The 21079-nt window shown below is 40.1% G+C and overlaps 2 protein-coding genes across 5 annotated transcripts in view; one reads left to right on the top strand and one right to left on the bottom strand.

Annotated features, from left to right (window-relative positions):
- The window catches only part of LOC122543855 (RNA-binding protein 4-like), a 199806-nt gene extending 188573 nt beyond the window's left edge, over positions 1–11233 (top strand). Inside the window, exon 4 of the mRNA XM_043682699.1 lies at positions 11203–11233. Coding sequence (XP_043538634.1) covers positions 11203–11205 — 3 coding nt within the window. The 3' untranslated portion in view covers positions 11206–11233. The remainder of the gene's footprint in view (positions 1–11202) is intronic.
- Positions 1–21079, bottom strand: part of LOC122543854 (spectrin beta chain, non-erythrocytic 1-like) — a 301600-nt gene that overhangs the window by 95080 nt on the left and 185441 nt on the right. The gene's annotated exons all lie outside the window — the stretch shown is intronic.

Here is a 21079-nt window from a genome sequence, read left to right as displayed (position 1 = left end):
GCCCGGCGAAACGTGCCATGAGTTTACGTTTGGTCTCACCGATGTAGAGAAGACCACATCGAGAGCACCGGTTACAGTAAACTAGGTTGGAGAAGAGGTAGGTCAACCTCTGTCTCAACTAGAAGGACTGTTTGGGGCCCTGGATGAAAGTGAGGGGGGATGGCGTGCCAGCAGGTTTTGCATCTTTCACGGTTGCAGGGGAAGGTACCTGGGGGGTTCAGGGGGATTCGTGGGGAGAGTGGCGCAAACCAAGGATTGGCAAAGGGAAAGATCCTTGCAGAAGGTAGAGAAGGGTAGGAGGGGAAGATGTTCTTGGTGGTGGAGTCTAATTAGTGTTGGCAGAAATGTTTAAGGATAATACATTGGATGCAGAGACTGGTGGGGTGGTAGATGAGGACAAGGGGAACCCTGTCTTTATTGCATTTGGAGAGGGGAATGGAGGAGATGCGCTGGAGGACTGTCTGGATGACAGAGTGGGGAAAAACGCATTGTTCAAAATAGGTGGACATCTGGCATGCTTGAGAGTGGAATGTCTCCTCATCCGAGCAGATGTGGAGGAGGTGGAGATATTGGGAATGGAGTTATTGCAGGATACTGGCTGGGAGGAGGTATAGTCCTGGTAGTTATGAGAGTCTGTGGGTTTATACTAAAGGTCCATCTAGAGACTATCGCTGGAGATGGAAATAGAGAGGTCAAGGAAGGGGAGGGAGGTGTCCAAGACAGACCAAGAGAATTTAAGGGCTGGGTGTAAGTTTTGGGCGAAGTCGTTGAACTGTTTCAACAGTCATTGATGTAACAGCGGAAGAGTTGGGGCACAGTACCTGTGTAGTTATTGAAGAAGGGCTGTTCAATGTAGTCGACAAAGAGGCAGGCATAGCTAGGGTTCGTAGGATATGTGCCTCTTCGTAGGATATGTGGAACAGTCCATCTTCCGCAGCTACACTGGCACCACCTTTTCCTCCGCTATATCGATGACTGTATCGGCGCTGCCTCATGCTCCCACGAGGAGGTTGAACAGTTCATCCACTTTGCCAACACCTTCCACCCCGACCTCAAATTCACCTGGACCGTCTCAGACTCCTCCCTCCCCTTCCTAGACCTTTCCATTTCTATCTCGGGCGACCGAATCAACATGGACATTTACTATAAACCGACCGACTCCCACAGCTACCTAGACTACATGCCGACCAGATATTGCAACCCAGTCTAGTCCAACCTGTCAGCACCTGACCCATATCCCCCCAAACCCTTCCTATTCATATACCCAAGTTGTCAAATAAACTATCGGTAGTGTCTAAATTTAAATTTCTTGGTCACCTTTAATCTGTATAATTAGGTACGTGGCAGATGAAAATACAATGGTAACTGTTGGATTGTTTAAGACTTCCCAACTAATTATAAAAGTTTCAACAGATTTAATTAATGCAATGCACTTAGCAACAGAATGAACACCTTTGGTTGCCAGCTGTGAAAGTGCACTAAATCATAGCAGTATCTGAAACCCAAAATAATGAAGAGGAAGACAGTTCTTGGGGTTTAATCTCTTATCCCAAACTGGTTTTAAGTTAAACTCCTCTTGACCAACCTTATAATAGCATGTAATGTTCTCTAAGTAATATGACAACAGTTGAACAAGGCTGTTCGCTGCTTTCCAAAATGTATAGCCACACAGAAAGTGACAGAGGTCTGAACTCTCTTCCACAAATGGCAGTTAATGCGAGATCAGTTGTTAATTTTAAATCTGAGATAGACACACTCTTGTTAAGCAAAGGTATTAAGGGATATGAGCCAAAGGCCGGTGTTTGGAGTTAGGCAACAGATCAACTATGATTTCTTGTTGATGCACTTGCGCTTAATATCTGTATTTGATATAGAAATCAGTACAGTGATCATTTTCTTCACCACTTGGACAAGAATTGCTGATCAAGCAAGCATTAATTCTAAAACAAAAAACAGAAATTGCTGGAGATTCTCAACAGGTCTGGCAGCATCTTTAGAAAGAAAGCAGAACTAACATTTCAAGTCCAGTGACCCTTCTACTAAACAATAACTTTGGTTCTCTTAGCTATAGAAAAAACTCTAACAAGTCATAAACAGTAATGAGCCTTCCTGATGCTAAGTTACCACCCAGCAAAGCACTAAGACACAAAGACCAGCATTGTGGCTTGAACTGAGCCAGATGATCTCTAGCACAACAGCTTCAGGAACAGTAAACGTGTCTTCAGGACCACTGCACTATCTGCCAAAACCTGACTGTAATATAGCTCCATATGAATAAAAGGTGAAGACAAGGTTGTGCTCAGATGTGATGTCATCCACAATCAAATATCCTGCTGACACTGTCACTACATACACATTTGCTCAACAGACAGGGTTTATTTGGGCAAGGAACAAGAGAACAGGTAGCAGCGACAAAAGTACATCTCTAGAATGAATCAGTGCTTTCAGATAACTGGACAAAAAATTAGACTCTCAGTATAAGCCATTTTGCTACACCAAGTCAATATAAAACAAGTTCCTTGCCATGTCAGACATTTGCCATTAACAACAACATGAGACACAACAAGAAGTTTGAACAAAAGACTAAATTCACCACACAACTGTCAAGGGAACAGTAGAGGCTTTGCCATCCTATTTCTACAGACTTTTGCTGATGCAATGTAAAGTTTTTGAAACAATTTAGTAGTCAACTATGTTTCATCATTTATGGTGTATGACAATGCTGCTTACAGAAGCAAAAATCTAATTAGTTGGAACAAGTGCAATGTCAGTTGCAATTTGGAATGGTGATGAACACACACCTGTTTGCCAAAGGGCTTGGCTCAATAAAAGACAGGGCAGAGCTTGCTGAGCGAGTCTCATATTACAGGCAGAAGGTTGTTTTTTTTATATGGATGGTTGAACAAAGCAGGAAGCTAACAGGAACTAAGATTCCACTGGGCTGAGAAGCAGACCATCTTACATGACAGTTTAGCATTGAATTGGACTTGGCCTTTGGATTACTCATCCAGTGATGGTTGGAAGTAAGGCGTTCCGTTCGAGCACTGGCCAACAGTCACCCCTCAATAAAATCTGATCACTTGCCCTGAAATCCATTTGATGTCCTTGCTCATTTGCTGTGTGAAGGATTTTACTGTGCGCATCCGTGCTTGTATGCAATAGACATCTAGTGCTCAGAAAGTCGAAGAATAACAGCAATGTGCAATGCAGATGGAGACAATTTGACCCACTGCAATGCTGCAGGTCCTTTGGCAAAGTTATCCAATTAATACCATTTCTTTGCTCCCACCCACCAACTGATTTGGAATAGCCCAGGAATATGAGAAGAAGCCACATAAATATCTTTGTTAAACTACCAATGGTCTAAACAGGGAAATAACAGTATCTTGTACTGGGAATCTCCCATGTTTAGGCAACTGGAGACCATGTGATCCACTGCACTGCTGCAGGTTCTTTGGCAAAGCTATCCAATTAATACCATTTCTTTGCTCCCACCCATCAAGTGATTTGGAAGAGCCCAGGAATATGAGAAGAAGTCACATAAATATCTTTGATAAATTACCAATGGGGAAATAACGTATCTTGTACTGGGAATCTCCCATGTTTAGGCATCATAATCACAATACTATTTAAAATTGATCAGAAATAATCACTAAATTCTTACTACTTGCTTTAGATAGAAATGATTGGGTATGTGCTGTAACAGAAAACACGGTGTTGAGATGGGTGCTATGAAATAATTCTACATTCAAAAGTAAGATGACACAGTCCATTGTGGAATACTCAAAAGCAACAGTATAATTGCCTTTGTCTCACTTTACATTCAACGGCTTTTAGGTGGATAAGTTACTACAAATCACTCAACACTGCCAAAGAAAAGTGCACTTCTGCACTACTGACTCTCCCACACTTCTCAGCATATTTTTAAAGCAATTATTGCTGGTAGAAATGGTTGATCCTAAAAATTTCAGGAAAGGCAACATACATTGAGTCTCCCTCCAACTCTGATACTTTTTTATTCCAAAATGGTTTAATTATAAACAATACAGTCCACTGCTACTACAGGTTAGAAATCTTCAACATTTTTGTTTTCTTACTATTTATTTAATTATTGATTTAATTCTCTAGAGGTTACTTTTGCCAATAACTTTTCTGAAGGTACGAAACATTTTCATTGCTCAGTATTCAAATGGGACAGCTGAATGGTTATCACTGCTGCCTCACAGCGCCAGGGACCCTGGTTCGATTCAACCTTTGGGCGACTATCTGTGTGTAGTTTGCACATTCTCTGCATGGGTTTCCTCCAGGTACTCCGGTTTCTTCCCATAATACAAAGGTGTGCAGGTTAGATGCATTGGCCGTACTAAATTGCCCATAACATCCAGAGATGGATAGGCTAGGTGGATTAGCAATGGGAAATGCAGAGGTGCAGGAGTGTGGGTGTGGTTCTGGGTGGAATGCTCTTCTGAGGGGCAGTGTGGACTCGATGAGCCAAATGGCCTGCTTCCATACTATAGGGATTCTAGATTTGGAGATGCCGGTGTTGGACTGGGGTGTACAAAATTAAAAATCACACAACACCAGGTTATAGGTTTAATTGGAAGCACACTAGCTTTCGGAGCGACGCTCCTTCATCAGGTGATTGTCGAAGAATCAGGTGAATTAAACCTGTTGGAGAATAACCTGGTGTGTAATTTTTAACATAGGGATTCTATGATTCAATACTGCAATAGCTATATAAATTTAGGTTCCTTGGCAAAACTCACAATGAAGATTTGAGGCTGTCAGTCACCTACTACTTAATGAGAGCAAATAAGCCTCCAAGAACAGACAGACTTAGAGACACAGAGTCATAGATATGTACAGCACGGCAACAGACCCTCCGGTCCAACTTGTCCATGCCAACCAGATATCCCAACCCAATCTTGTCCCACTTTCCAGCACCTGGCCTATATTCCGCCAAAGCCTTCCTATTCATATACACATCCTTTTAAATGTTGCAATTGTACTAGCCTCCACCACTTCCTCTGTCAGCCCATTCCACACACACACCACCCTCTGTTTGAAAACGTTGCACCTTAAGTATCTTTTATATCTTTCCCCTCTAAGCCTAAACCTATGCCCTATAGTTCTGGACTCCCCCACCCCAGGGAAAAGATCTTGTCTATTTAGCAAGTTTTGAGAAGATTTGTAGCTCAGGTTGAATTTTAGACGTAGGTTTGCTCGCTGAGCTGGAAGGTTCATTTCCAGACGTTTTGTCACCCTGCTAGGTAACATCTGCAGTGGGCCTCCGGGCGAAGCACTGCTGATAATTCCTGCTTTCTATTTATATGTTTGGTTTTCTTTGGGTTGGTGATGTCATTTTCCGTGATGTCATTTCCTGTGGTGATGTCATTTACTGCTCTTTTTCTCAGGGGGTGGTAGATGGGGGTCTAATTGGATGTGTTTGTTGATAGAGTTCCAGTTGGAATGCCATGCTTCTAGGAATTCTTGTGTGTGTCTCTGTTTGGCTTGTCCTAGTATGTATCTGTATGTAAGGATACTAGTGAGGGTCACGTCGTTTTGTAGCTAGTTGATGTCCATATACTAGTATCCTTACATGCAGATAAAGAAGGACACAACGTTAACTAGCAGGGTGACTAAACATCTGCAAATGAACCTTCCAGCTCAGTGAGCAAACCACATTCAGAACCTTGTCTTTTTATCTTATTCATGCCCCTCATGATTTTATAAACCTCTATAAGGTCATCCCTCAGCATCTGACGCTCCAGGGAAAATAGCCCCAGCCTATTCAGCCTCTCCCTATAGCTCAAATCCTCCAACCCTGGCAACATCTTTGTAAATCTTTTCTGAACCTTTTCAAGTTTCACAACATCCTTCTGATAGGAAGGAGATCAGAACTGCATGCAATATTCCAAAAGTGGCCTAACCAATGTCCTGCACAGCCGGGACATGACCTCTCAACTCCTATACTCAATACTCTGACCAATAAAGAAAAGCATACCAAACTTCTTCACTATCCTATCTATCTACGACTCTACTTTCAAGGAGGTATGAACCTGCACTCCAAGATCTCTTTGTTCAGCAACACTCCCTAGGACTTTATCATTAAGTTTACAAGTCCTGCTAAGATTTGGTTTCCCAAAATGCAGCACCTCCCATTTATCTAAATTAAACTCCATGTGCCATTCCTCATTGGCCCATCTAATCAAGATCTCATTGGCCCATCTGAGGTAACCTTCTTCGCTGTACACTACACCTCCAATTTTGGTGTTATCTGCAAACTTACTAACTATACCTCCTATGTTTACATCCAAATCATTTACATAAATGACAAAAAGTAACTTCATGATATTTTTTCAAGTTGAGGTTTAGGCTAGATACCAGCTGTCTGATCTATGGGAGCCTGCAATGCACAAATTGGTTTCTGCGTTTCCTACAATACTATAATAAATATAATTTAGTAAGTATTTCATTGGCTGCAAAGTGCTCTGAAACAGTAACAAAAGCCAAATAGTTACTTCTTTGCTATGGGAATGGCTACAATCCAGAACACTCCAAAACTCCCATTATGTTCACCTGATTCCAAATATACAACTGTAAAAACACAGCTAGCACATATATGTATAAACATACAATTTTATAATACAAATTATATTAACCTCTGTCAACAATCTTCTGAAGTTACAATTTCTTCTCCAATTTCCGTTTTCTCTGTACTTCCCCAAAAGCTATGTTGGTTTTCCACAGTCCAAGCAACACTCAGAAATCTTGCTTAATCTTTGATTTTGTACACAAATTCTGGACAACCCAGTTCTCACCTGTCATCCATATACTCACAAGGTCAAAACAGGATAGACAATAACAGTACTAATTCTGACCACTCCCTAGTTCAGAGACAGTGACTCTTAATATAGCTTCACCACAGCCAATCAATGTCAAATCAGCTAATCCAACACAGAACTGGAACTGAGGAATCTTTCAATCTGTACAACTCACCAAGCAACTCCACTTACAAATTAAGTAATTGTAAATAAATCAAAATCTGTAAATCCAGTAACTCTGTGTCTGATCAATGATAATGACTTGACGAGTTTTGATTTTATGGTGTATTCACTACTTGGCAGCATCTTAAGCATCCTGTCTTAATTAATCCATCCAGTTTCTGATTGAACACCCTGATAAAGAGGACTGAATTTTAATTTCTGTCCAATGGTTGCATCTATCCCGAAACTTACATTAAATTGAATTAAATCAAAGCAGTTTTTAGTGGATGGAAAATTTCATATCTAATGCTATCAGAGTTCCCTTACTAATATATCTGTCTGTTTACTGATAGCTTTAACAATTGATGCATTATGTAATAATGGTTAGCACCCAGTTCAAGGGAGTTGTAGATGTTCTTATCATAAACCAATAGACACCCAAGTTTCTGAAGCACCCAGTCTTATTTCAAAAACACCTCAAAACACTTATATAAATACAAAAATACATATCAGGAGTTGTAAAAAAATGACTCGGCGTCTTGAAATATGTGTGCAGCAATTCAAGAACATCCTGGTTAATCTGAATGACTCTGCATTCTCCCCTACCATTTATAACCCTTCACACACTTGCTTATCAAGAATCTATTTATCTTTGCCTTAAAAATATTCAAAGATTATGCTTTCACTGTCTTTCAAGAAGACAGTTCCAAAGATTCATGCCCCTGAGAGAAAATTCATCATTCTTCACCTCTGTCTGAAATGGGAGACCTCAATCCTAAAGACACCACCACAACAGGAAACAGCCATTCTACGTACAGAGGAACCTCAATTATCCAGCATTCGATTATCCAAATATCGGATTATCCGGCAAGATCACAAGATCCCGATGCTTGGCTAAACTATGTTATCCAGTATTCAATTATTCAGAATTTGATTAACCAAACGAAATACTCCTCGCCTGTGTCCTTTGGATAACTGAGATTCCTCTGTACATCCTGACAATACCCCTCAGCATCTTCCTTGCTTCAATCAAGGTGCCTCTTCTCAACTCTAGTAGATACAAACATAGCTTGTCCGATCTTTCCTCGTAAGACAATCCAACCCCTTGAGGTATTAAGTCTAGTAAAATGTAGAGACCAATACCTTACACCAGATTGAGTCTCACCATGCCCTGAATAACTGAAGCATAACGTCTTTATGTTTGTATTTGATTCCCCTCACAATAAATTATAACATTCTATTAGTTTTTCTAAATATGCTGTATCTGGTTTGCAACCCTTTCTGATTCATTTACAAGGATAACCAGATGCCTACATATCTTGTGCCTCTCACTGTTTAGATAACGTTTATTTTTAGTTTGTATGCCAAAACAATTTCACATTTTCCCACATTATACTCCATTTGCCAGATTCTTGCCCACTCACTCAACCTACCCAAATTCCTTATAATCTCAGTACATTTAGCAACTTCATCTTCAGTCCCTCCATCTAAGTCACTTATATAAATTATAAAATAAATGAATCCTTACAATGTGGAAGCAGGCCATTCAGCTCAGCAAGTCTACACCACATCTTCCATGGCCTAGCCTTCAAATCCTTGGACACTATGGGACAATTTAGCACAGCTAATCCATCTAACATGCACATATTTGGACAGCAAGAGGAAACAGGAGCACCTGGAGGAAACTCACACAGACAAGGGAAGAATGTGCCAACTCCACACAGATAGTTACCTGAGGATGGAATCAACAGCAGCAGTGTTAATCACAGAACAACGTGACACCTTTGTAAAATGTTGAGACACTGACCTCTGTGGAATTCATTCATTTTATCTAGCCAACAAGAAAGTGATGCCTCAATGTCTACTCTGTTTCCTGTTAGCTAGCCAATTTTCTAAACAGGCAGATAAGTTACCACGGACATCATAAGTTTTATTTTTCACAATAATCCTTGATAATGAACACTGTCTTGTTTTTACTCTCTCAGTTGTAGATGTTAGAAATGACAAATAAAAGCTACTCTACTAATGGCACCTAATCAAATACCTTCTGGAAATCTAAGTACAGTATATCCGCAGGTTCCCCTTTATCTACAGCACATTATTTTTTCAAAGAACTTGAATAAATTGGTTAAACATGATTTTCCTTTCACAAAGCCATTTTAACTTTGCTTGGTTATCTTGAATGGCACTAAGGGCCCCTATATAATGTTTTTAATAACACCTTCAAACATCTTCATCCTGACAAATGTTTACATAACTGGCTTAAGGGTTTTCTGCTTTCTGTCCCCCACATTTCCATTAAAGTTCTGCTTTAATGCCTTCACAATTTCCCCTATTTAAGTTTAAAATATTAGTTATGACCAACACTTTCCTTCCTCAATTGAATGTAAGATTCATATTGTGATAGTTGCCTCTCAGGGTCATCATCTGTGCCAAGTAATTAATTATTCCTATTTTATTGCACAATATCACACCTATTACAGCCTGCTCTCTGGATAGCTCCAGAAGGTGCTCTTGTAAGAAACTATTATAAAAGCATGTTCTTCTATCTGTTCATCTAGGTCACCTTTACTCATCTGATCTTTCTAGTACAGATGTAGATTAAAATTTCCTGATTATTGCCATATCTTTCTGACAATCTCTCATTTTGTTTTCATTATACTCGAGCCTACCACATGGTCAGACTGCATTTAGAATATTGTGAGCAGTTTTGGTACCCATATCTAAGGATGCACTGACCCTGGAGGATGTCCAGAGGAGGTTTCCAAGAATGATCCTGGGGGTTAAGGATGTCATATGAGGGGCAGTTGAGGACTCTGGGTCTGTCCAAAGATGGATTTTAGAAAGATGAGGAGGGATCTCTTTGAAACTTACAAAATACTGAGAGGCTTGGACAAATGGACATGGAAAAAAATTTTCCACTAGACTAGGGCCCAACAGACTGCCTTAGAGTAAAGACTTAGACTATCTTTAGAACTAAATTGAGAAGGAAATTCTTCAGCCAGAGAATTATGAATCTGTGGAACCCAATGCAGCAGAAGGCTGTGGAGGCCAAGTCATTGAGTGCATTTAAGAAAGAGATAGATAGGTTCTTGACTAGCAGTGGGATCAAGGGTTACAGCGTGAAAGCAGGAGAATAGGATTGAAAATCATATCAGCCATGATCAAATGGTAGAACAGACTTGATGGGCTGAATGCCCTAAGTTTGCTCCATTTTCTTATTATGGTTACTGTTGGAGAACCTGCTAACTACTCTCAAATGATTCTTACCTTTGTTACTTTTAATCTCTATTCAAACTGCTTTTACATCTCACTTTCCTTTATGATCTTAAGACTTCCTGAACTTTTCTATTACACTAATACCATAATTAATTAACAATGCCACCGGCCACATTTTCCAAATGACAGATGCTAATATGGCTTATGTGCTTCCTGCTTTCTGTCTCCCTGACTTTCATGGAAGCTCTGTTTTCACGGCTTCATAATTACCACTACCTGGAATAAAATGTCAGGAAACTTTCTCCCTCCCTAATGTGTCACAGTGCATATACAGTCATACAGCAAGGAAACTGACCCTTGGGTCCAACTAGTCCATGCTGAATATAATCCCAAACTAAACTAGTCCCAGCTGCCTGCTCCAGGCTCATATCCCTTCAAACCTTTCTATTCATGTACTTATCCAAATGTCTTTTAAAAGTTGTGATTCAACCTATATCCACCACTTCCTTAGGAGTTCATTCCACATGTGATTCACCCTCTGCATAAAACAAATGTCCCTCAGGTGTTCTTTAAATTCTTCTCCTCTCACCTTAAGAATGTCTATTTTAAATTCCAGTTGTTATTTTGCAAGCAAACATAAGTCATTTCAGTATGTTTGTTACAAATGTACAACTAGTTGAATTTAATGGTACTGATTTAGAGGGAAATATTAGCCAGGCCACAGGAGAATTCTTTGCTCCTTTTCCAACAGTGCAAATGACTTTGCTTTCCATCTCAAATCACTAGGACAGGAATAGGGTATGGATTTAATTCTGTAACTGAAGGAATTGCATCTTTGGAAAGTAGCAACCTCCTAAGACTGTAAAGAAAACAAATGTAACATGCATCATTGTTACACATCAAACGTCACTGCACACTCAACTTCCATATATGCATACTATGCTGCTGCATCCACAAAGGTAACAGATATTTTTCTTTCCTTCCTTTTGCTTGGCAGTAACCAGGAAACATCAAAGCGCATAATGGAGCGGCCCTAGAAATATGCATTGATGGTCATCTTCCAAGATTCTGTGGACTTCAGAACAGTTCCGACAAATTGGAGGGTAGCTAATTTAATCCCTCTATTTAAGAAAGGAAGCAGACAGAAAACCAGGAATTATAAACCAGTCAGCCTGACGTCGGTGGTGGGAAAACATACTAGAGTTTATTATAAAAGAATTCATAGCCATGCATTTACAAAACGGTGGCAGGATCAGATAGTCAACATGGATTTGTAAAAGGAAAATCTTGCTTAACAAATCTACTGGATTCTTCGAGGTTATAGCAGAGATGATGAGGGGGATGATGATTGGTCTCTTTATCAGAAGAAGTATGTTCTTCTTATAGAGGGAGTGCAGCAAAAGTTTACCAGTCTGACTCTTGGGAAGGTAGAACCGAGTATGGGGGAAAATTGGATTGGTTAGGACTATGTTCACTGGAGTTCAGAAGATTGAGGAAGGATCTTATACAAAACCAATAAAATTCTATCAGGACTAGAAAGGAGATGCAGGAAGAATGGTGGGGGAGTTCGGAACCAGAACTCTCAGTCTAAGGATATGGGGTAAACCATTTAGGACTAAGGTAAGAAGTAATTTCTTCACCCAGAGAGTAGGAGCCTGTGGCATTTGCTACCACGGGAAGCAGTCAAAGACAAAACACTATTATTTCAAGAAGGAACTGAATACAGCACTTGGGATGAAAGGGATGAAAAGATAGGTGGTAGAAAGAGGAGCAAGCTATTGAGTTAGATGATCAGCCATTATCATAATGAATGGCAGATTGGGCTCAAAGGGCTGAATGGCCTACTTCTGTTCATATTTTATACTTTTCTCTATGTTTCTATGTTGCAAGCTTGGAAGATGATGTTGGTGGAGATTTGGCAAGTTGCCGCGGTGAATCTTAAGCTGATGTCCAATGGTAGGTGAAGTGTCGATTTAATGGACTTGCACTTCTCCATCCCCCATCTCCATCCAACAAGCTTTCTTCCCAGGGCAAAGTCTCAAAATAATTTGAGCTTACATGGTTCCACTTATTCCATCACTTTAAAATATAAAGTCATTCACATTAACTACATTTTTCTAGAAGAATGTGTACAATCTGTCTCCATGGAACCTGCTACAAATGAAATTAGATGGGTTGACTGGATTTTGCTACATAGAGTTGGTATGGATGCTGACAGCTTCCTTGTGCCAGAGTATCATAGAATCCCTACAGTGTGGAAGCAGGTCATTCAGCCCCTCCAAAGAGTATCCCACCAGACCCATCACCCTACCCTATCCCTGTAACCCTGCATTTCCCATGGCTAATCCACCTAGCATACAAATCCCTGGACCCAATGGGCAATGTAGCATAGCCAACCTACCTAAATTGCGTATCTTTCGACTGTGGGAGGAAACTGGAGAAACTGGAGGAAACCATTGCAGACACAGAGAGAACATGTAAACCCCACACAGACAGTCCCCCGAAGCTGGAACTGAACTTCAGTCCATCGTGCTGTGAGGAAGCAGTGCTAACCACTGAGCCACCAGCTTTCCCTTGCCCTCCTGATGAAGGGCTTATGCCCAAAACATCGACTCTCCTGCTCCACGGTTGCTGCCTGACTGGCTGTGCTTTTCAAACACTTCAGCTCTTGCCAAATAACTTGAGCTCATCGCTATTTACTACAGGCCTGCCATACGATACTGTGAGTACTTTCTAACCATATATTCTCAGCTTCTTCATTGTTCAGTCCCATTTATTCTCATTTGTCTCTTTAGGAAATCCCGCTGGCACCTGAGATTCTGATCCTGTCCTGCCCTATTAGCTGTGTCAAAGTTTTAAAGCCAGCACAAGTAGTTTGTGAGCTGCATGTCAACAGTTTATGAAGAATCATAGTATGTCCGATAATAGGCATAGTTTTTACATATGTGAACTCAGCCTAAAGAAAACGAACCAGAAATTGTGAAATCAGCATATTAACATTAAGAATGTAAACAAGTTGAGTAATCCATTCTTGTACCAAAGGGAATCAATCAACTATTTAATGTATAATTTCAGTTACATCACACTGTAAATGTTTGCTATAAATTCTGTGTTACGATCAAGCCCTCCACTATTACCTGATGAAGGAACATCGTTCCGAAAGCTAGTGTGCTTCCAATTAAACCTGTTGGACTATAACCTGGTGTTGTGTGATTTTTAATTTTGTACCAAAGGGCTATGTCTTGGCATGCTGTATAACTGCATTTTAGTTTGTCTACAGAAAAACAAGTTATTTGAACAATTTAACTTCATCACAAGTGAAAGGAAAAGAGCCTGATTTTCAACAGGTATAAAATGTCTGCATAGTTGCAGAAATTAAATTTGTGCATTGTGTATTTTTCAACAGTTTACATTTCAAAACTTCTAACGAGTCATTGGGTATATATCTATAGTGCAAACCATTCAACTGTCTACATAGCAAGATCTCACATAATTGCACATATAATCCAAAGCATAGCAACTTATAGTTATACAGGACTTACACGTAATGCAACAGTATGAAAATGGGACAGTGAACAGGAGTAAAAGGAGAAGATTGAAGAGGCAGGAGAAAATTAACAAGAATAAGTGTGTTTGGAGTAGATTTCCAGAGTTCAAAAACACAATGACTGAAGATTGTGCCAATGTGAAGTGATTAAAAGAAAAGAACACATGGTAAATGACAGCAGTAACAGCCAAATGGTGAAGGGTTTCAGGCGCAAGGCAAATCAAAGCTAAAAATTACACAAGACCAGGTTATAGTCCAACAGGTTTATTTGGAAGCACTAATTTTCGGAGCGCTGCTCCTTCATCAGGTGAAGGAGCAGAGCTCCGAAAGCTGGTGCTTCCAAATAACCCTGTTGTACTCTAACCTGGTGTTGTGTGATTTTTAACATTGTACACCCCAGTCCAACATCAGCATCTCCAAATCAAGGCAAATCAAGGTAGCAAACGGATAAGAGCTCAAAGTGAAAATGCAGACAATTATGCCTGGTTACCTGGATAGTATGCTTGCCGAAATAGAACATGGGGTTAAATGCTGTTCCAGGATGTCAGCCAAAAAGCAAATATATATTTTCAAATTTGCCCTTTGAGTTGGATTTGTCTTGTGCTGAGGAACAGAACTGGTCAATCCAATAGTATCCAATATGAAGTTCGACCTGTGTCTCATCCTAATGGCAAGGTTTACTTTGAAGTCAAGTTCCAGTTTTACTTTTATCCTACCATTCACCATCAGGTACCTAATTTAAAATCACAGCTTTATCCTTTAAAACAATAACGACACCATCTTTTTAGGCTCTCTTTGTGGTGAGAGGCTCAGACATTTGGCAGCTGCTTAGGATCTCTCTGCTGCATTCCAGCATTTTAATATTTCAGTGAATGGCAAACCCGATATAGTTAGTTTGGAGCATTATGCAATTGCAGTATGATGTCATTTAATATATTTTGATCATCAGCTTCCAAATCTACTCAATTTTGTTTTATATCCGTCTGGTACACTATTACCCTCTCCAAGCATCATCATCATCATCAACAGCAGCAGCAGCAGTCCCTCATAGATGAGGATGACTCTCTTCCACTAAGAGGGTGTGTCCACAGGTGATTGTACAGACCGATGCAGCTACTGCAGGCTCTGTTACACTTGGGACAGAAGGTGGTCATGGGAAGGGGTGGATGGGGTAGTAATGTGGAAGCGTGCTCCTTACACTGTTTTTGCCTGGCTTCCACTTCTCCCTGACGGTAAGTCAGAAAGTGCTCTTCCAGAATGCTCCTCCTTCACTTTAGATGGTCTTGGCCAATGAGGTGTCTGTGGGAATGCCACAATTCGCCTGTGAGGCCTTGAGGGTATTAATGAAGTGCTTCTCTGTCCACCTGGGGCTTGCCTTCCATTTCAAAGCTGGGAGTAGACCACCTGCTTGGGGAGTATCATGTTGATCATATCCCCAAGTATGCCCTCCTAACCACTTACATCAATGAAACAGTTAAATTCAGGTACAACAGTATCAGAACTCGGAAAGGTGATAACATCTCTTGCACGGATTTCACACTATGAATCTGTGAAAACCTTTCCTGACGGTCTAAATTCTGAAGTCCCCTTCCTAACAGCACCATTGGGCTACCTACACCAAATGGACTGCTCACCACCATCTTCTTAAGGACATTAGCACTAGGTGTTGGTTGATGGCCTAACCAGAGGCACCAACATCCAGAATGAAATGATTTAGATAACATTCCCTATGTCACAACCCCAAATTTCCATTTTCTTTGGATTCCATTCATAAAGTGGCGCAACAGCAATTCATATCACCTCCATGAAGAAGAACTGGGTTTCTGTTCATACAAGAGCATTACCAAAAGACATACATCTCCAAATGTAAGTGTAGACAGGAGGGTCACACAAACCCATCAGCTACATCTTCAGCCACTACAAGTAAATTGCTTGTTAAAAATTTACAACAGAAAAGCAGGAGACTGGAAGAACACAGCAAGCCAGGCTGCATCAGGAGGTGGAGAAGTCACTGTTTCGGGTATAACCCTTCTTCATGACTCCTGTTAAAAGTTTCAGAAACAATACTGTAAAACTTGTTCTTGCTGAGAAAATGTTCAATCTAAATAACACTTCTTGCATTATCCCATAAAACGCTTCTTTTGTTAAATGACATCCTACTTATGTATGATGTAGTTTGCTGGTGGGCCTTTAAATAGGTGCCAAACATTCGTGCTTGTAACTACCAGACAACTACTCAAAAATGCAAAGCAAGCTCTGTAACAGTTGTGCAGACCACCACACCCTCACCCTATCAAATGCCCGCAACTGCAAATTTCATGTACAAAAGGAGAAAATATATTCTGTGCATGCTAACCATGCACCCTGCATTATTTTGGAAGGCAGGGGAATATATCAAGAATTAAATGCATTTAAGGGGAAACTTAAGGAGAAACGAATAGAAGGTTTTGCTCACTGGATGAGATGAACAAGAGTGAGAAAGCCCCATGTGGAGTTTAAAGGGTGGCAAATGGCCTATTTCTGTGCTGTAAGTGCTGTGTAATTCAATGTTGACAAGCCTAATCAGTGACCCTTAAAAAGGAACTACTTCAGGCTCTCTAAGAAAAGTTGTTTTTCTTTCATATACAAGTTATTTGTCAGGCATATGAAGCATTCATAAAGTGCACACAACACTCCTACCACAGGTTCAGAATTTGAAGTTGTAAACAGGGCAGAAACCTGGTTGAACAGAATTCTGGTTTAAATTCAAAACCCTGCTGAGCATAAACAGAACTAATGAACTCTTCATTCCCAGGAAATTTCAGAGGCAGGTGAGGCAAAATTCCAACAAATCCACAACCACATCCACCAGATATTTTTTAAAAGGCCCTGTTTAATAAAACTGAATTCTGGCACAACCAATTCTCAATCCACACCTCACTCAACCTCTAGCAGAAATTGGATTGGTGCCATCTCCATCAAGGAGTTTCATGGTTGAGGTGTTTTTGACAGCTTATATTTTTGTAGTATAAGTGAAGCTTTATTTCTAATCATTAGAAAATATAATACATTTGTATGAACTTTGTACTTTGAAGTACTGTACAATAAATTGTGCCTATATTACAATGTAAAAGTCTATCTTCAGGTTAGTGTTCTGCAGCATTAAACTCAGAAAAGGATTCCTCCATAACAGGACATCCTCATTTGCAATGGAAATGGAAAATATACACATTTTGAATTCCACAGCATTTCATGATCCATTCCATTTCAACACTGTAACTCGATTCTGGGGTTGTGAAGGAAGCACTTTGGCCAGAGAATTCTAATAAATATGCATATCCTTCATCAGCAGCTAGATCCAAAAATACAAAAAGGTGACAGACTTTGGAAAATTTGAAAGAAAATAACACAGATTATAATCTTGGAGAAGGGATAAAAATCAAACCATGTTCATGTTCTGTATATCAAGTGCATTCATATACAGTACTGTAACTTCCATGAAGCTGAACTTGTATCCATACAACCAGAATCCAAGAATTCTAGCATTTTCAAAATATGCACATGCCCGTATATTAAAAAAAATCTGTAACAGATCAGTCACAAATGGGTGATATTATTTGTCACTGTCTTCTTGATATGTCTCATATGCAATGGAAAGATGGAGAAGTTTGAAATACAGTTGCTCAAACTGAGGACCCAGCTGCCTGAGAGTCATAGAGATATACAGCATGGAAACAGACCCTTCAGTCCAACTCATTCATGCCATCCAGATCTTGTAAATTATTCTAGTCCCATGTACCAGCACTTGCCCTACATCCCTCTAAACCCTTCCTATTCGTATACTCATCCAGGTGCCTTTTAAATGTTGCAATTGCACCAGCCTCCACTGTAGTACCAACGTCAATATTCTCTTCTTCATGTATTGTTTGGATTTTGTGATAAGCATCAATGAAATTTTCAAAGTCCATTTCTTACTCCAGTGTCATTCGCAGCTCCTCCAATCCACTGAAGATGGTGTCATATTAGGTACTTTCACATGCAAAGTCTTCCTTACTATCATCTACTCTATCTTTTCTAAGTATGCTATATCATCCTACCTTCATCTCTTGTCCATTTTCTTCTTGCAGCCATGTCCCTGAATGTCATTCTTCACAAATTTCAATTCCAATCATTGCTGCTTGCTGGATTTTCATCATCTTCACCCTCTGCTCCATTCATGGATGATTTTGCATTATAAGTATTTCTTCAAGAGAAGTTGAATTGCAAGATACTACCTCCTCCTCTCCACTAAACTCTTCACTGGGCTCCTCCTGAAATAGATACTGCGTAGATGTCTAAAGCTCATGTGTATCCATCACCTTCTTCAAATATATAGCTTTTGAATTTCAGTTGTACTCCATCCTTGTTTTGCTCATCTTCTATATCATCTTGTTCAAGATAGGGCAGCACGGTGGCACAGTGGTTAGCACCGCTGCCTCACGGCATCAGAGACCCAGGTTAGATTCCAGCCTCGGGTGACTGTCTGTATGGAGTTTGCACATTCTCCCCATGTCTCCTTGGGGTTGCTCCGGTTTCCTCCCACAATCCAAAGATGTGCAAGTGAGGGTGAATTGGTGTGAGGTTAGAGTCTGTACGTATCCCAAACTTGAGTCAGGCTTGTTCTACTTCCAAAGTAAGAATTTATAAATTGTATTTGCAGACACATTCTATTTTGCTCAAAAAGCACATATCTGCAGGTAGTCAATCCATTAACATTTTATAAATTCCTACTTTGGAAACAGAACCAGTCTGACTCAAGAATGGGATACAGACAGACTCTAACCGCACACCTTTAATTAATTATGAGCTGAGATTTTTTTTGTTATCTTAAGTTATCTTGAGAATGTGACTTAAAAGAAGTTCTGGGATTTACATATTAATGAACCAAAACCTGCAACCCATTCTAAAAGATGAAAGACTTAACAGCAATCTAGGTTTGTTCAATATATTGTTTCAGTTGCATGACACTGTCATTTTTTGCTATAAATTCTGTGTCTTATGATCCTGCTCCACAGCTACCTGATTAAGGAGCAGTGCTCTGAAAGCTAGTACTTCCAAATAAACCTGTTGGACTACAACCTAGTGTTCTGTGATTTTTTTTTTACTTTGTCCACCCCAGTCCAACACCAGCACCTCCTTATTATCATTAGTATAGACATACTTTGCAACAGGGGTCAATGAACAGTAATCAGCAGCAGAATCTGGCGCTCAAAATCACCCAACTGCTGCACTGCATGGGATCATTCAGCCTATCATGGACAGGACTTGATGTAGAGATCCTCTGAGTGGCCCCTCTGGTGGCATTAAGAGCTTTAAATCAAATGTTTCTGGCCATGCTCAATGCAGTTTTGTCCAAAAACTTGTCACATCTGAAAGGCTTTACAGAACCAGAATTTCATACAGGATTATCTGATTAAAGTGTTTAGTTAAAACATTGAAATATTCAATCTTAAGAAGTGGAAAAGCAATTACTGTATTGCCGATCATGAAAAATGAAGTTGCTTCATAATTTGCTGAAAGCAATGAGGAAAAAGACAGTATTCTCCTTCACCTAAGAATGGACCAGTATAAACTATCCTATTTCTAACCTCTGAAGATTTCTTTGGAGTCTGCAGTTACAGCAAAACTTAAAATTTATGTTAATTTTTATGTCCTGTGCATTTTAAACTATCTCAAGTATTGTACTGTGCATTGTTAAAGTTTAAGCCATTTATGAATACAATTCAACAGAAACAGAAATTGCTGGAAAAACTCAACAGGCCTGGCAGCATCTGTGGAGACAAAGCAGTGTTAACATTTTGGGTCCAGTGACACTTCTTCAGAACTGGTTGTTACAGATCTCAAGAGTCGAGTCTGGCCTTGTGAACACAAATATGCCTCAGTCATGCTCAGACTGAATCAGAATGAAATTCTGCTGCAAGGTCATTACACACAGACGTCGTAACAACTCCTTCATTAAAATAAATGTCAAATTCATTCCATATAAATGGATACAGTATTCACATGTGCACTCAGCCGAAAATTGATATGATTAATATTAAATTAATAAAATGGGGACCCCACCTGTCTCACACTTTACTTGAAGAGTGAGAGACAAAGCCAGAAACTACAAGACAGTTAGTTACCTTACCATCTGTCAGAAGGAGGATATTAGAAGATATTGTTAAAGATGATACAGTTAGGCATTTTAAAAGATCAAGTTAATCAGGGAGAGTCAACATGGTTTTGTGAAAGAGAAATCATGTTTAACTAATCTATTGGACATTTTTAAGGAAGTGACATGTGCTGTGAATAAAGAGAAACTGGTGGATATACCTAGATTTCCAGAAAGCATTTGATAAGGTGGCACAAATGCTATTGCAGAAAATAAATGCTCATGATGTGGAGGTAACATTTTGGCATGGACAGAAAATTGGTGAGCTAACAGGAAACAGAGACAAGGCGTAAATCAGTCCTCCTCCAGATATTAAGTTGTAACAAGCAGTTGGTCACAGGGATCACTGCCGAGGCCTCAAATGCTTACAACTTATGTTAAGACCTTTGGTGAAGGGATCAAAGATATGACTGTTAAGGTTTCTTTTGATACAAAGACTCATTTTGGAAGTAAATGGTGAAGTGGACATAAGGGGACTTGCCCATAAGTGGGCAAACATCTGACAAATGGAGTATAATGTGGGAAATTCTCAAGCTGTCCATTTTGGCAAAAGAGAAAAAAATGCATACTCCCTAAATGGTGAAAAATTGAGAGTTCTGAGATACAAAGGGACCTGGTATATGAATCATAAAAGATTTAAATACAGATACAAGTAATTGGGAAGCTATCAGAAGGCTATCATTTATTGCAAGGGACAACAAAGACAAATGTAGGGAGATCAGGGGGGGTTTAAACTAACTCTGCAGGGGCATGGGAACCCAGATTGTAGCTTCAGGGTGCAGGGCCTGGAGTGTAGGGAGGTTAGGAACATGGCATCAATTTCCAAGGAGGGTGTCTGTAAACAGGAAAGTGGCTTGAAGTGTGTATACTCCAATGCAAGAAGTATACGAAATAAGGTAGGTGAACTTGCAGCGTGGGTTGGTACCTGGGACTTCGATGTTGTGGCTATTACGGAGACATGGCTAGAACAGGGACAGGACTGGCTGTTGCAGGTTCCAGGATTTAAATGTTTGAGTAGGGGCAGAGGGGGGGGTAAAAGAGGGGGAGGTGTGGCATTGCTTGTCAAAGATAATATTACAGTGGTGGAAAGGACGATGGATGAGGACTTGCCATCTGAGGTAGTTTGGGCTGAGGTTAGGAACAGGAAAGGTGAGG

The sequence above is a fragment of the Chiloscyllium plagiosum genome, chromosome 45 (genome assembly GCF_004010195.1).
Source record: "Chiloscyllium plagiosum isolate BGI_BamShark_2017 chromosome 45, ASM401019v2, whole genome shotgun sequence".
Classification (NCBI taxonomy): domain Eukaryota; kingdom Metazoa; phylum Chordata; class Chondrichthyes; order Orectolobiformes; family Hemiscylliidae; genus Chiloscyllium; species Chiloscyllium plagiosum.
This window is presented reverse-complemented; position numbering and strand designations above follow the sequence as displayed.